We start from the raw sequence: 17099 nt of genomic DNA on the forward strand, positions 1-17099 counted from the left end.
TGTATATACAAATTTTTATCTCTGTCCAAGTTCCATGGTGTACTTAATATTTTTATTAAATCATACAAATATTATTTTTTACACAAGTATTATAAATGTTAACCCAGCTTCGGTGTTGAGTTTAAATTATATGTGATAAATAATAAACGCCATTGTTTAAAGATATTTATTTTGATCAAACTAATACGATACACTACTTATAAATCTATAAAGGGAATACTTATTCTATATCTAACGCTAAGTGAGGTCCAAAATAAAATATGATATGTACAAAAACATTGGTCCCTATAAATTGAAAATTAACAATTTCAAATGATCATTCTTTTTACATTAGAAATAGGAACTATAAAAAATATTTTTTTTACAATAATTCGATATCAGATCCTAAAAAATTCAGATCTTATTTGGCAAAACAGTTCCATATATCCAATATTTATTATAAATCTAACGAATGTGTCTTATAATAATAATATTATACAAAAATATAGAATATAATTTTAAATGTTCTAAATAAATACAAAAATATTTTCTTAATACACTTTTCAATTGATTTTTATTAAGCCTTATATAACGTCGTTGTCTTGGCTCACAGAGTAATTAAATCTAAAAAATGTTTAAAAACAATAATTCTGCGCGCAAAAATGAAATTTGATTCTAATTATGTATTATTTAATCTGTAAAATAGTATATAAATGTTATGTAGATCAAAATGATTAATAGATTTCCGAAGTCATTTTGTATGGAGGCCAGCTCCTATGTATTGTTTTATATTTAGACAGCATAAAAGTAGGCATAGAGTACATTAATAGATAGCCTGACCAAGTATACTTAGTAATTGTGCGTAAGTAATATACGTTTATAGTATCATGTTTTTATCATATATACATTTATTTGTCTATTAAATATCACAAGATCAATGCAGTATCTTCGACAAATAAAATCGAAAAATTAATACGAGTTTATCTATATTATAAATCCAGAAATGCGTGGGTACCTTAAAAACTACTGAACCGATCACACCTGTAATCTAAGCTGGAATAGGTATATTAATCAATAATTTATTTCCCACAAATTTGTGGACTTACATACGTTCGACTCGACGTATTGAGCACACATTCTTAAAAGCCTGAATATATATATAATACAGGTCAAACTGATAACCTTCTTTTGAAGTCGGATAATAAGGTCCCACGGAATAGATAAGATTGGTTGAATTTTGCGGTTCCAGTTTTGACACGTTGAGACCTACTTTCATATCTAAAATCTAGTAAGAATTATAGTTAGTTACCTTTATTTATTTCGTATTTATACCGTTAGTCACATATGGTCAGATTTTTTACAAGGTTTAGCTCCAAAATTCGCTACAACCACATCCATACCCATCAATATTTGTTCGGCCGTTGTCCCGGTGTGTGTAGAAAACTTCGCAGAACGCCGAGTCATCCCGCGGCAAATTGTAGTTCACGTGTTTAGCAGCCAACCAGGCTGCACCCATTGCGCTTGAGACGCGCAGGCGCACTAGCTCTAGGTCTATGCTTAGCTGAAAAACGAACGAATTTATTGTTTTATTTGGTACAGAAATCCGCAATATTACGATTGTTTCATCTCACAATATAATACAAATATATTTATTGTCTTTTGTTAAAATAGCTTTAACACATTAAGAAAAACACTTTTTGAACGGATTAAAGCTATGTATTATTTTTAAAACTTATAGTTATTTACATAATTCTAAATTTAAAAAAAAAATTCCGACGTTTCGCGTACTTTTCAGTGTGCGTAGTCATGGTGACGGTATAAAAATATATTTGCGAAAACTTATCAAAGACAATAGAGTTGTTTAATATGAATAAACTCTTTTGGTATAAACGGAAATTTATGTTCTAAGGTCGTTGTAATAAATGACGTTATTTACTGAGGTAGTCTGCATAATTATAATTTTCTAAATTAATACGCGTGCGGGGCGATGCATGGTCGTCCATAAACGTTAAATCATATTCAGAAGGATGCAAGGTGTGATTTGGCCAAGAGAGCTCGTTATTAGGCTTTTATATTTTTCTTCTTAAAACATCTTGTCTTTATTGCCGACCACTTATTGTTTGGCCGTACTCGGCGTATATATTTATTCGATAAATATAACGATACATACAACTTCAGACAAATAAAAATCTGTGTGGGTACACACGAAAGAACTGAAATTATTTATTAATTAAATATGTTTCGAAAAATTTATCTCCTATATCCAACTTTACAAAAGTTGGTTAAATAAAGTTAAATTAGATAAAGTTTTATTATCATAGACATGAATACAAATAATACAACTATTTCATTTTACCTTATTACAACGTAAGATTATTAGATTATAGAATATCATTAATTGTAATAGAATTATTATTTATTACTATCATTGTTATCGTTATTATACATTTTTGTTATTAATGACTTCGAATCAATCGTGGTTGGTGGTAGGGACAAGAAAAATATGGCGCGTAACGGAAAAAGGTGACGCGTAACTACCGCGTTTTCTAACGCCGATAAAGTAGTTTCACTTCAATAAATTTCATTTTATTAGCAGAAATTGACCTTAGAACGTAATTTCCTAAGTTTCCAGAAAAAAAGAAAAGTTTTCCAAAATTACGATTATCGTAATTATTGTTTTCTCTCATAAGGAATAAATTGTACTACTGAAAAAATCCTAATGAAGTACACACGTAAACTCCCTTATGCCTATTGTGAAAGATGATTTGAAATGGTCTCAGTATTTGAAAACAAGAACTAGTTCTCACTTCAAAAGAATAAATTGAAAACAAATAAAAATACGTAACAATCTCAGCTTGAAAAGATCGTAAGGGCACAATTTCTTTTTAAATTCTTTTGTCTGTGTACTCGTAATTGTCGGTTGAGTTTTCATCTGTTGGTAGTAGCAAATATTAGTATAGTTCTCCTTTATTGTTAATTATACATATTTTTAACTCCAACATTTATGACATTTTGTTCATATATATATCTGTGAAGCTATTTAAGGACGTAATGTAATTGCTATACACTATAACTATTGTACCTATTTCAAAAATTCAAAAATTAGAAAACTCACCCGTCTCGCAGCAAGCGCACTTAACGCACCCGGCGCAAGCGCATGCCAGCTTTTCCACACGGATCCCACGCAGACAATCCTCAAGCCATTTTCGAATGGCCTAGTTCCATTCTGGCTTCGAGACGCGAGCGCAGCCACGTGCGAAGCTAGTGCAGCGCCCGCATCAGCAAATATATGCTGGGATAGAGCGTCGCCTTCATCTGCTAGAGCTGACAGTTTTGCTGTTAGACCTGAAATGAAACGGCAAAATAATTTAAAAATTTTAAATAGATTTATAACCCTAATAAACAGCAAATATTGAAATCATTTTCTATAAAATTGATTGATTGTTTCTAAAAAAATTACCAATTTTTTTTAGAAACAAATTAGTAAACCTATCAATTCCATAGTACCTATATACCTAGTTCGTTGAAACTTACCAGCAAAAAATGACTTCTCGAAATGTTTGTACGCATGCGGCAATAGATCTGCTCGCGAATCTGCCTTGAAATAATTTTTTATTGTCTCCCAAAGCCTTGTTGTCGAGTGAGGAGCTGGCCGAAAACCATCACAATCGTCGAATATTATTTTAACAGCGCGGTGGGCAATCCAATACGCTGCAAAATTATATCTATGTATTATTTATTTATTTCTTATAAATTTATTTCTATTGGAAACTATGAACATCAAAACATTTCAAAACAAAGGTATTTTAATCGCCGAGTTTTTGGTTTCAAGGAACTTGTAAGGAACTGGATTTACGGTTTCACTTGTTATATTGAATTGCCATTGTTCCTACAAGTTATATTACGTTGTTTTAATTGTTTCAATAATCTGCTATGTGTGCAAACTAAAATGGCGAAACAGACCGAATATGCCAAATATGGCGAACAGGCCAAATCGAATTGTGTTTAAGAAAGTTTAGTTGTTTACTTTAAAATACAATATAGTAATATCAGTATTTCATACCACCGCCTTCGTCGCCGAGAAGGTAACCCCAGCCTCCACACCCAAATTGTTGACCATCTGGTGTTCTTAACAACGCGTTTGATCCCGTGCCTGAAAATTGCATTATTCCTTTGTTAAAGACGATAAAAAGAGCACAATACTTTAATTTAATTCTAAAGAACTATGTCTTGGGATTTCTCTCATCCCTGAGGTCGTAGGTCACCAATGTACTTTGTTTCTATGTGCGCATTTAACATTCGCTCGAACGGTGATGGAAAACATCGTGAGAAAACCGGCTTGCCTTAGATACAAAAAGTCGACGGTGTGCGACAAACAGAAGGCTGATCACCTACTTGCCTTTTAGATTAACAAATGATCATGAAACATACAGAAATCAGAGGCCTAGACCTAAAAATATTGTAGCGCCATTAATTTATTTTATTTTTTAGGTTTTAAAAAGGCGATTGTATGTCTTAGGGTCGCGAGCACCGAGCTATCGCACACTCGTGGTCTCTGAGAACTACATAGACGTTGCATACAAATACTTGGGATAGGTCTTGGAAGTTACAGAGTAAATTTAGATTACATCCAAAATTCGTTTATGTGTTCAATTCAAAATTCCTATATATAACCATAATATTTTTTTTAAGTATTCGTAAACATTCTAAACCGACAAAATAAATGTATTGCAAAGCAAATGTACCCGGCATATATTAATCTCGAACATCTGTTATTATGCGATAAAAACTATTCAATCGCGACAAACTGCGTCATACAGGTATCGCACATGCTATCTCTCCTATGTTGTATAATAACCACTCCAGATTAAATTACAATTAGTTGGAAATTACGATTTCGATCTCACATTCAAGAGAAAACCTCAATGGAATTTATGAACAATTTCTGGATATTTTCAAGTGTGAACTTGACAGGTACAATTATTTAATTATAATTAGGATTGATAAGAAACTTTTCTTTGACACAGCCGACACCGTTGAGTGAGTAAAAGGGAATGAAATGTGAACTAAATCCTCTGATACTGACAACACAGCCCGTGCTTGGCTAAGCACGCGTCTTATCGAGGAGACAAGCAAGTCTAATACCCATAAATCAATAGTTATATGTTAGGTAGATACAGTTTTTTCTTGGTTGTCTTTCACTTAATATTTAAATAAAAGACATTTTATAATGTCATATCTGTATGTAAAGTGATAATTCAATCAGGAGTTTAAATAATATGGGCTTTATATGTAATATTTGTGTATCATATAATTGAAAACATAAATATATAGAGAGAATTTCAATATTTATTAGTTAGCTTTATTTTTTAGTTTAAACTCTGACGTATAACCTTTACTGTATTACATAGTAAATAGTCAATACACACAGGTCACTAATACATGCACCTATATACAATATACATACTATGGAAATGGATAATGAACCAATTTCTTATATGATTTCAAAATCAATGACAAACTTTTGATCTAATAAAAACCGCACTGAAGATTCAAATAATAAAACAGCGTCTCACTTTTTTTTGAATTACACAAAATATAAGATGTCGCAGCCAACTACCTTAAATAGCCGTTCAATTAACAGCCTAGCCGTTTAACTAGCGGCCTAAAAGATGTTCAGCCAGTTGATCGAACAACTACGCAAATTACTTGTTCAGTGACGTTTAATTACTTGCCTAGCCTGTTGACTGTTGATTAAAATTTAATTCCACTTTCTTCCACTCTCCACAAAACATTTATTAATAATTGAGAATATTAGATTAGAACATTATGGTATCGAAATACTTATAATAATAAATTTATTTGCATCCCTAGCGGATAATATGTAAACCTTTACGCCTATATTGCTAAGCTTATTTAAAAAAAGTGTTATGATTAAATAAATAATTGTAGAAGCTTCTAAGCTTAATTATCCCGCAGGATTAGACGTAGAATCATCGAGTTAAGTTAGCTTTGTCTTTGGTTTAATTCTAGATTTTTTTTGCAAGTAACCTTTAGCCCTCATATTACGCATTCAAAGCGCAAAAGGTTATCAGATGTCCTATATTTAAATGAGATCATGTCACATCCTATCAAGGCTTACACTTTGCCCTTCCTATAACAACAACAGAGCGTTTCTATAGCCCAGTATTATTTTGCCAAAAAATAAAAAAAATCATTGGGACACATCACTTAGGGGTTTGAAAGATAGCTAGTAGCCGACTTACTGAATATCCAAAAAAACTTCATAAGCATCGGTCGAGCCGTTTCGGAGGAGTATGCGAACGAACATTGTGACACGAGAATTTTATATATATAAATATTAATTTTATATAGAGATAAAACCCAAATGAAGACCAAGACAGGCAAGAGTCGAAGCTCTACTCCGCCTACTAGATTGTAATGTGTTGGCAATGGCTGTCTTAATTAAGGTGCATAATGCTTACTCTTATATGTATTACACGGACTTGGAAATTGTTTATTCAGAAACAAAGGAAAAGCTTAGTAATTCCAACTATTTTTGGGAACTGAAGTTCAACACTCTGAATGCCACTTCAAAGCCAAACTAATTCGAACCAATTAATTAAAATTGGTCAATTTATAAGCTCTAGAAGCAATAAATTCAATTGATTTCGGACTGCACGTGATGTTTATTAATAAAAGTATAACGCAATATTTTAGGGGATTGCAATATGTGGTCCCGTGGAATGTTTATGAGTTATGAACGCTCAGATTAGCAACCTAACTTAGATACTCAAATTGACGTAATTTTTATTTTCCATAAAGTAGTTCGTTAGATTAGACTTCTAACAAATACAGTGTACACTCCATGTAACGTTAACGACGAATTCCCTAAAGCGTCGAAATCAATTAGCTTTGATTTAGGTTGTCTTCCAATGATTCACTCTACATAGGATTACACCCACTTAATAACGACAACAATTGAGAAATAAATGATTTTTAAAGTTGTTAAAATTAGTAAAAACTCTGTACGTAAACTCGACTGTCGGCATCATGCATACGAACTTTCTAAGCATTTCGTTCTTTTGTTTACAAATTGGATTGCTTCCACGTGTAGACTGTTGTTGATCATGACTAATAAGTAGGAGTCATGGATTATGTATACGTTATCATATTATCGACCTAATGTTTAATTGACTGCCCTGACTTATTGTCGCTTTTACTTTTTCACACCCCTTCATCATACAATACAAGGCAAACCCAAATATTCCAGATTCCTCGGTCTAATAAAAACTATTTACGTAACTCAGTCATGTATCGTATACTTTCAGATTATAACACAAATAGATATATTTAATGTGACTAAAGAATGCTTAAAAATATTAAAAACCTCTGATATCTTTTATTAATAATGGCTTTCTTATTCTTCCTTTATATTAAATATTTATGATTGATATATGATCCATTAATCTTAGAAATTGTAATTTAGAATTTAGTATGAATTTGTTTTTTGTTATATTTTTTGTATAAATAGGTAAAAGTGTGGTTTATGTTTGAATGTGTATTCCGTTTTTGGCTTTTGGGTATAATGTAATTGTTTGAATATTGTTTAATGAGTAGCTGTAGGAATGCTTTAATAAAATAAAATATTCTTAATTGCTCACCAACTTTCAAACTGTAAACATAGCTATTAAAAGAAAATCACTGTGTATTGATGAATAAGTTTTAGTAGGATTCAACAGTTCAACATGGCAGAAAATACGGCAAATCTTTAAACCTACATCGAAGAATACAATTGCCTGCTTACGAAGGCTTCACTTACAGACAAAAAAAATGAATTCAGTAAGAAACACTGAGGATCAAGAAGAAGATGAGAGAAATGACCCTGAGCCTCCGCCGAGCATTAAAGAAGCTCTGGTAACAGCCTAATTATTGGAAAATGTATGTAATATATAATTTAAAAATTAAACATTTATCACCAAGGTGCCTCAATATCGCAAGATATGAATAAAATAAGTAAAAAATACAACAAAATTACTGGCGCAGCAAAAGACGTCACACAAAGGTAACACAATATATACACAATAGTATTCAAATAAGATTCTTTTTTATGTCACTAGTCTGAAATAAACTTTTTCTTTTTCTAATTCTGATTTTTCTTTTGTCCATTTAACGATAACTGTCTATAACGCCATAGACTGCATAGTAACTTCGGTGTCGTTATAGAGCTTACACTGCACTTATATTTTCTCTCATTTCAAAAATATGAGCAAGCAATTATTGACCTATAAAATGGATATCCATATCCACGAATCCATTCTTGCTGAGAAAATCTCTACTAAAATTCTCATGTACTTTCTTATCCACTTGACTTACCAGCAATAAGAACCATTCCACCATTTGGGGCGCCGGTGAAAAGTGACCCGGCTGTGTCTGAAGCTACAAAGATGGCATGTGCGCTGTATTCATCCAGCTCTTTGACCCGTCTAGCTAAATCAGCATTACTGCTCTCTTGCTCACAACCGGACAGCGTCAAACCCTTAAGCAAAGCATTTTCTTTAAAGGGGGAAATCATTCTTTCAAATTTAAAACGCTAATTTCTTTATAAATTTTACTACAACTGCAGTGGAATTTTTCATAATTGTAAAGACGTTGTTGTCACAAATTGAATCAACACAAAAATTGCAAGACATTTGTAATCCTATAACCTAGATCTTACCAAAGAATCAATAGGTTTGTCCCTCCGAATACCAGCTTCATCCTTCGCCGTGTGGAGCATTTGAATAATTCGTTTTGCACACTCGTCTATGCCAAGATTCCAGTGATTTGTTCCAGGGCCTTTAGATTTACTAATAACTTTGCCTGTTTCATCGCAAATCACCAAGTTTGAGTGTGTTGCACCACTAAAAACAGAAAAAAACGGTATGTTCATGTAAAACGGGGTATGTTCGCTTTTTTATTTTATGCAATTTTTTAAAAATACAAATGTGTTTATGCGTTATAAACATTAAATTTGTTACACTTAAGTACCCTTTTACCCTTTTAAGTAAACCTTACCTGTGTTAGAGTTCCCAGTTCTTACACAACAAACGTAACTCTATAAATTGTACACACAATAATAAGTTTTTTTAGACCTTTGACATCATACGATAATAATTGAGGACTTATGTTGATGATAAAAATACCAGTATACGTCTTTATTTATGCCTGTCTGTGTTAACGGCGACGCAAATAGTCAGTCAATGAGGACAAATAACCAAATAACAAGTGTCTTGTGAAATTATTGTCAATTATATAAGAATTTCATTGTATGACGTGAATTTCTTTACAATTTGTTTATTAGAAAATTATTTATTTTATAACTATTTCGAGCATACTACAATTTAAAATATAGTATAATGAATACTTAAAAACCCCAGATAAATTTTCATCAATTCAAACAAATTGTGTAAACAGCTATTATATAAAAAAATATGTTTCATTATAAAAATTAGATATTATATGGACCTAGGATTTTAACACTTAAAACATACTAATATAGTCAATATTTTTAGGCGGCTATCCATCGAGTACGGAAGATAAGAGTTGTTGATTGAACGTTATCTTTATAATATTGATGAACATGAAATATTCATTGTGTTTTTAAATTGTATGTAAAGTACATATTGAATATCATATCATTTTATTTTTACATAAAAGGGGAGCCAACGGGGCAGGAAGCTTAAGTGGTGTTAAGTGATACCGCCCCGACGCTCATGGACAATGAATGCCAGGAATCGCGTTGCCGTCCTTTTAAGAATTGGTTCGGAATTATTTAAGTGGAATACTGGTTCCATATGTGGCTAGTGACTGTTAAATTATTATATTTTGAATAATCGCAAAACCTACTTTCACGGACACAATACAACAAATAAGTACACAGTTTATTATAATATAATTTTGATGAGATTTGTGCAATCCCAATTGTTGTACAATTATAGTCAGTTCTAGCATCCTAATTGGGTTAGGCCAAAATGAATAAAATAATATAGTTTTGCTTCATGTACTTGATTTTTTTGTGTGTAAAATTGTTAGAAACCCTATAAGGATTGTATTAAGGCTATTATCCTTAATAAAATAAACTACAAATGTAACTAATTAAAATAAACTTATATATTATCACCTTATCTGATTATTAACAAAACGCCAGTCTAATAGATACTATAAAATGATTTTTTTTCGTACAAAACAGATCACTATACTATTAGTTTTGGAACATTTAAAAGTTACCTGTTGATCTACTTAAGTTTTTCATAGACAAAGCAAAACGAAAAGTTGTTTGCAAATAAAAACTTCCTTTCATTGACGTGGGTGGGTGTGTCACGATAAAGGTCGTGTAGGCGAGCATTCCACTCCATGATAACGACGAGTTGAATAACAATTCGTACTCTATCTTTAAACAAGTGCGCAGAGGCATGTATTGTAATGCAGTTGAAATTGAATACTTACATGTCGCTTTTTTATTTTGTACACTTGCTAGAAGATTTTGTATATATTATATTTAGTCAGAAATCTTAATAATGTATAATATAAAATCTATGTAGGTGTATGTTTTTTTATAAGTAAGAGTACTTAAAAAATAAAGAACTTAAATAATTCGTGAGCGTTTCGTATTTTGAAGCTTATATAAAAGAAATTTGATTAAAGGAATATAAATGATTCAGTCATTATTAAGTAGATACAACACTTAATTAAATTATTCTAAATGGCATATATATTAATTATTTTGCCTCTAAACGTATTAAAGCAGTGAAAGCGTGACAAATTGTTTATATTCGGTGATCAGTCGTCATTTAGTTCTAGAGTTCTAATATATACATATTTATTTATGATATGATATGATATGTTACGAATTTAGAGCAGTTGATGACTAAAATAACGTCAGTAGTGAGAGCCATATCAGATGACGTCTTCGGCGTGCGGCGTGACTCTGCAAATTCGCTAATCCCCTTTGAAGAGTTGAATGCACGTGATGGAAGACATCTTGACGGTGTAATATTTCGTGCATAAAATCCGTATGAATACATTACAATTATAATATTACAAATACGATTTGTTTTTTTTAAATATATATATAAAGTTTAAAATCGGCGCTGCGACACCCTTTATAACTTAGATTTCAAATCTGTTTTTTTCTTAAATTCGATACTGCTAATGTAATGTAATGTAAGTAACATTTTATGTTTATTAGAGACATTTGAACTCGACATTTCGAGTACAATATAATGGAAAATTTACATTCATGTTTTGTTAAGATTGATTTGTTTGTTTATATAGCAGATAGTAGCATGTGCAAGAGTCCATGTCCATATAACCTCTGCCATCACAATGTTCGCATGTGCACTTAATGTGTCAGGAATTAGCAGATTAAGTACGTGACATACATAAGGGGATTTTTGTTTATCGCAAAGTATTATAAAGATAATGTTTTACTGCGAAATATGTGAATTGCACTTCATGACAGCTCATCGTCTACGCGATTTGCTTACTTTACCTATCTAAGTTACGCTCAAGTTTCCCATTTCCATCGATTGACATAGACTAAGCTTTAGTTGGACATCTAAATGCATATATGAACGTAAGTCGTAAGGGTCTTTTGACATACGGAACTCATAATTCGCGCTATCTCGCTGTTGGACTTAAGGACCTTTACAGTTCAGCTTGGGCTGTTTTGGCGAGCGTAGCTCGGCCGGAATGGTTTTTTTATGTAATAGCAGGCAAACGGGCAAGAGGCTCACCTGATGTGAAGCGATACCGCCGCCCATGGACACTCACATTGCCAGAAGGCTCGCAAGTGCGTTGCCGGCCTTTCAAAAATTGGTCTTTTCTTGAAGGACCCTAAGTCGAATTGGTTCGGAAATACTTCAGTGGGCAGCTGGTTCCACATAGTGGTGGTGCGCGGCAAAAACTGCCTTAGAAAACGCTCAGTTGTGGAACGACGGACGTCGAGGTGATACGGATGGTATTTTGTATTTTGCCTTGACGTCCGATAATGAAACTCAGCTGCGGGTATTAGACCGAACAACTCTTCTGAACACTCCCCATGGTAAATGCGGTAGAAGATGCAGAGGGACCCAACATCTCTACGCAACGCCAAGGGATCAAGCCGCACGGAAAGTGATTGGTCATCGACGATTCGAACCGCTCTTCGTTGAATACGGTCTAGTGGAAGGAGCTGGTACTGGGGAAGTCCCGCCCAGAGGTGAGAACAGTATTCCCGTGTGGGGCCGAATTTGCGCTTTATAGAGTTGCAAGCGGTGGCCCGGAGTGAAGTACCGTCTCGCCTTGCTGAGCACACCAAGATTTTTGGAGGCTAATTTAGCCTTCCCTTCCAAATGACCGCGAAACTGGACGTTATTCGATATGTCAACGCCCAATATTCCGATGTTAGCTGAGGCTTTAAGGAGAGTGCCTTCAAAGAGGGGAGTAGCGACAAAGGGAGTTTTTTTAGCGGAAAACGCGCATACTTGTGTCTTCTTGGGGTTAAATTGGACTAGATTATTCTACCCCAGTCCGAGACTCCACGTAAAAGAGTTTCGACTTCAGACACAAGTTTGTTCCGGCACTCATCAACAACAGCCCGAGAAATACCTGCCCGGCCCGTGTAAAAAGTATCCCCAGTGCTGTCGTCCGCATAGCAATGAAGGTTGCTAAGTTGCAACATATCATTAATGTGCAGAATAAACAGGGTCGGGGATAGGACACAGCCTTGTGGGACACCAGCATTGACGGGTTTAAGGTCGGAGCATGCTCCGTCGATGACGACCTTAATGCTCCGATCAGCGAGAAAGCTGGAAATCCAGTTGCATAATTTCTCGGGGAGCCCATAGGCTGGAAGCTTCGAGAGCAGTGCTCTATGCCACACCCGATCGAAGGCTTTCGCTATGTCCAAACTTACCGCCAGCGCCTCCCCCTTGGACTCAATTGCCTCTGCCCACCTATGTGGGGTATACAAGAAGGTCACCAGCTGAACGACCACGACGAAAGCCGGACTGAGAATCGCTAATCAGCTGGCTGCCCTCTAGATACCTCAAGAGCTGGCCGTTAATAATGGTTTCCATTATTTTGGAGAACAAGGAGGTTATTGCGATTGGGCGATAGTTGGACGGATCAGAGCGATCGCCTTTTTTAGGGATCGGATGTATCAAAGCTGTCTTCCAGCACTTCGAAACAGTGTTGAGGGAGTGCAGGTACTGGAAAAGGCGCGTTAGGACCGGAGCCAACTCAGGAGCACAAGTACACAGCACAATTGGGGGGATGCCATCAGGCCCGCTCGACTTATGGATGTCCAGGGAAAATAAATGTTTACGGATAGCGCGTTGCCGGAATGTAACTTCAGGCATAGTAGTATCACACCGCAATAATGTCGGTGGTTCCTTCCCCTGATCATCTAAAGTTGAGTTCGACGCAAAGAGACAGCCTAGAAGATCGGCCTTCTCTTTTGCAGTATGGGCCAGTGAGTCATCCTCCCTATGCAGTGGTGGAATAGAGGGCTGACAGAAATTCCCTTGGACAGCTTTGGCAAGAGACCAGAAGGCTCGAGTTCCCGAAGGAAGGTGGGCCAATTTCTCACCAAACCTGGCAATATGCTCTGAATTTGCCTTAGCGATTTTCCGTTTGAAGGACCTAGAGGCTGAATTGTATGCTTTTTTACGTTCGCCGATAGCCGCATCACAGGATGTCGCCGCTTCTGCCCAGGCTTTAAAGCATTCACGCTTACGGCGCAAAGCCTCTTTGCACGAACGCCTAAACCAAGGCTGGGACTTGCCACCGACCGGCACCGCAGAGAATGGAATAAAAAGTTCCATGCCCTGCAGGACCACATCAGCGACAGAGTCAGCGACGGCATTCGGAGTACTCAACGAAAAGCAAATGGGCCCCCAAGGGTAGGACGCAAAAAAAGACCGCATCCCGTCCCAATCTGCTGACTTATAGTGCCACACACGGCGACAGCCCGCAAAGCTAGGCCGTAACGGGCGCGTAAGCACAATGCTCCGTACCACACAATGATCTGATGAACCCAATGGCGGGTCAACGGAGACTTGGTAGGTCTCCGGATGTGAAGTCAGCAGAAGGTCCAACAAAGAAGGTTTATGACCATCCACATCTGGTATTCGCGTAATCGCAGGGACCATTTGCGTCAAGTCGTAGGCTAAAGCAAAGTCGTGAAAGGATCTTCCCGCGTGATCGGTGGTTTCAGAGCCGAGCCAATCGGCATGGTGGGCGTTAAAATCGTCAAGTATCACGATTTCAGCGGTAGGAATCCTTTCGAGCAGGGAATCTGTAGCCATTTGGATGTGCTCAATGAGTCGGTCAGTTTCGGTATTTCCGCTATGGGACCTATACAGGCATGCGTAGAATCGCGGATGGTCATCGCAGTCTACGCGCAGCCAGAGGTTAGATAGGTCCCTTCCTTCAAGCGTCCCGAGGTGACGAGAACAGATATCCTCTCGGACGTACGCGCAAACTCCAGCCCGCGGCACAAATGAATGTTCCAATTTGTACCCCGGGTAGGAGAGGTAAGAAGTATCAGCCGGGGAGGAAATCTGAGTCTCGGTAAGAAAGAGCAAGACCGGCTTCGCAGTCTCTAAATTATAGTGGACAGCGTGGATGTTGGAGTTGAGTCCCCTAATATTTGTGAAGTCCACGGCGAGTGTGGATGGGGGTGCCTTTGTTGGATTGCTCCGTTTACCCCCCGCGACCGATATTGCCCCCCCCAGAATACGAAGGGCAGCCTGTGCGTCCACCACCGGGTGCTAAGTGTCCCGGTGGTGGACGCCCAGTGGGGGATTCTCCACCGCAAGCGCGTGTGGTACCCCCCTGGGCACCTGCACCTTCATATTTCTTGTAGAGGAGAATCTCCGGGAATCTTTCCCACCGCACGAAACGCGAGTACAAGAAGGCGAACCTTTTATCACTTTACGCCGGTTTTCTGAAAGACAGTGGTACTGCCTCGGTCGTTGCCCTGCCCGTTTGGCTGAAGCCAGGAGGCAACAGCATGGCACTCCCACTAGGAAGGGATTGACTGATTGCGCTGGTGAAATAACCTCTGTCACAGGTTATTTCACCAGTGGGCGATGGGGTCGTCATGTCCCGTCGCCAAAAATCTTTTTCGTGATTGGATCATGCGGATCCGTCGGGGCCGCGTTTTTTGTCGGAAAGGGGTAATAATTGATGATTTACGCACTAACTCTGTCTATGAAGTGGCGCTGTCTCGATTTCAAATATGACCGAAAAGTTTGGTCTATAGTCTATTCTTATAAATATCGAACCCTAACATAAATGACGCTGTTTCTTTGAAATTACATTTAAAAAAAAATTAGGGTTGGAATGGAGTGAAATATACGTTTCGTGTGTCAAAAACGAAATTTCGAATTTCCTTAAAAAGTAAGTAATTGCAACCTCACACACACACAACCAATCTCAACGATTAAATGGGTCAATAAGACTGCGGAACATTAACAAGTATTTTCAACTAGGCCTTTCCAGTTAAGGTCAAAACTGCATCATAGGGCAAGGATGTTTTAATGACCCTACAAGTGTGGTCAATGTTATTGATTGCATTTAAGTAGGTTTTTATATGGAACGAAGAAGCTGTTTTCTTTTCGAAAAATATATTTATTATTTAACCGACATAACGTGTGTGAATTTACTTGTTATTGTAAAACTAAAATTGTAATATCTACAGTTCTATGGTCAACACACGACCAACGTCAGTTTCATTCCATTTTCAAATTATTTGATGCATCGGTTTAATTTTAAAAGTTAGCGATGCCTTTTGTCAGTAAGTCTTAATTCCTTAAATAAATATTTACTTACTTATTTACTATTAACTTTAAGAATATATAATATTGTATGCTTATAAATAATCCAGTTACCGGCGAAAGATCACGAATATACATAAAACTATTGATTAATACAGAACTAAAAGCGCGAAAAATGAAGGCCATTGAATGCAGAACATTCCTAGCATTCTTGTCGACTTGTCGACCTATCTTGGAATTTAAAAACATGAAAATAAAGTTTAAAATTATATTTATGATATTTTGTCTGGTAATGTTTATTTTTTTAACTACTTTTGGTAGTGGCGGGCATTTTAGATTCAAGAATTTAATCATCGTAACCATTATGGAAGTGAGGAATCATCGGTGAGGAAAGATCATTTAGCTAATTAAAATATAGTTAATTTCGAAATTCCTATGAATTCAAGGCAGCCTTTCTCCTTTCCACATTTACATTAAGTTAAATGCTTAGGATACTGTTAATTACTTACCCTTCTACACCCCCGAAAAGCCGTAAAGTGTTCATAGCTTCCAAACGAATAATTATAGTAATTTCTTTTATAGAAATAAAATACAAATTCTCGATAATGAAAACAATAATTATTCGCTATCACACAACTTGCCACGAACGCGATGTCAAAATAAACTAAATTCCAAAAATAGCAATAGTTAACGTGTGTTGACTTTTCCCTTCTGACATTAAAACATTTTAAAGATGTCATAAAACAGACACATAACTCAATGTCGATTGTGAATGTCACAGACACACATTTTTATAGCTTGACGTTTCACGTCACGTCATCTTATTAATTTCTAGTTCTATGGGGGACCAGGTTAACTGGTTGGTTATTTAAACTAAAATAGTTCGAAATTTTGTGAAACATGTGAAAAATTCGAATGTAATATGCGGTTTCAGGAGTGTGCTAATAAAAATTTTCAAGCAACTTTATGTTCAAATAAAGTTGATTAATTATAACTATTAAATTCGGCATGTAATTAAAAGAAGATTCATTACTTTATTATAATTGATTACATACACAACGAATTTAAAATAAACAGATGGGAAAATAAAACTGCAGAGTAATAACACCAGATAGTAGTTTATTTTTTACATTTTCAAAATTTTATGGACACTTGTATTGAATTACTTCAAATAAATATATTATTGTACTTGTGAAATTCCATAACAATTAGTATGTTTTATTGAAATTGAAAAAGTATTTTTATTAACATTGAAACAATTTGCTTATGAATAAGAAACCTGAATATTAAGCAATATAAAATTTCTAACTGTTACCT

At 35.6% G+C, this 17099-nt stretch overlaps 1 protein-coding gene across 1 annotated transcript; it reads right to left on the bottom strand.

Moving 5' to 3' along the window:
* Positions 1-178: 178 nt before the first annotated feature.
* LOC123720863 (N-acetyl-D-glucosamine kinase) lies at positions 179-16461 on the bottom strand. The gene is made up of 7 exons (XM_045677678.1): positions 16292-16461; positions 8699-8882; positions 8356-8518; positions 4043-4132; positions 3514-3690; positions 3095-3324; positions 179-1540 (listed from the first exon to the last, which is right to left on the bottom strand). Exons 1-7 carry the CDS (start codon positions 16324-16326, stop codon positions 1346-1348), a joined length of 1074 nt encoding a protein of 357 aa, XP_045533634.1. The 5' UTR covers positions 16327-16461; the 3' UTR covers positions 179-1345.
* Between the last annotated feature and the right edge of the window lie 638 nt (positions 16462-17099).

The sequence above is a fragment of the Pieris brassicae genome, chromosome 2 (assembly GCF_905147105.1).
Source record: "Pieris brassicae chromosome 2, ilPieBrab1.1, whole genome shotgun sequence".
Classification (NCBI taxonomy): Eukaryota; Metazoa; Arthropoda; class Insecta; order Lepidoptera; family Pieridae; genus Pieris; species Pieris brassicae.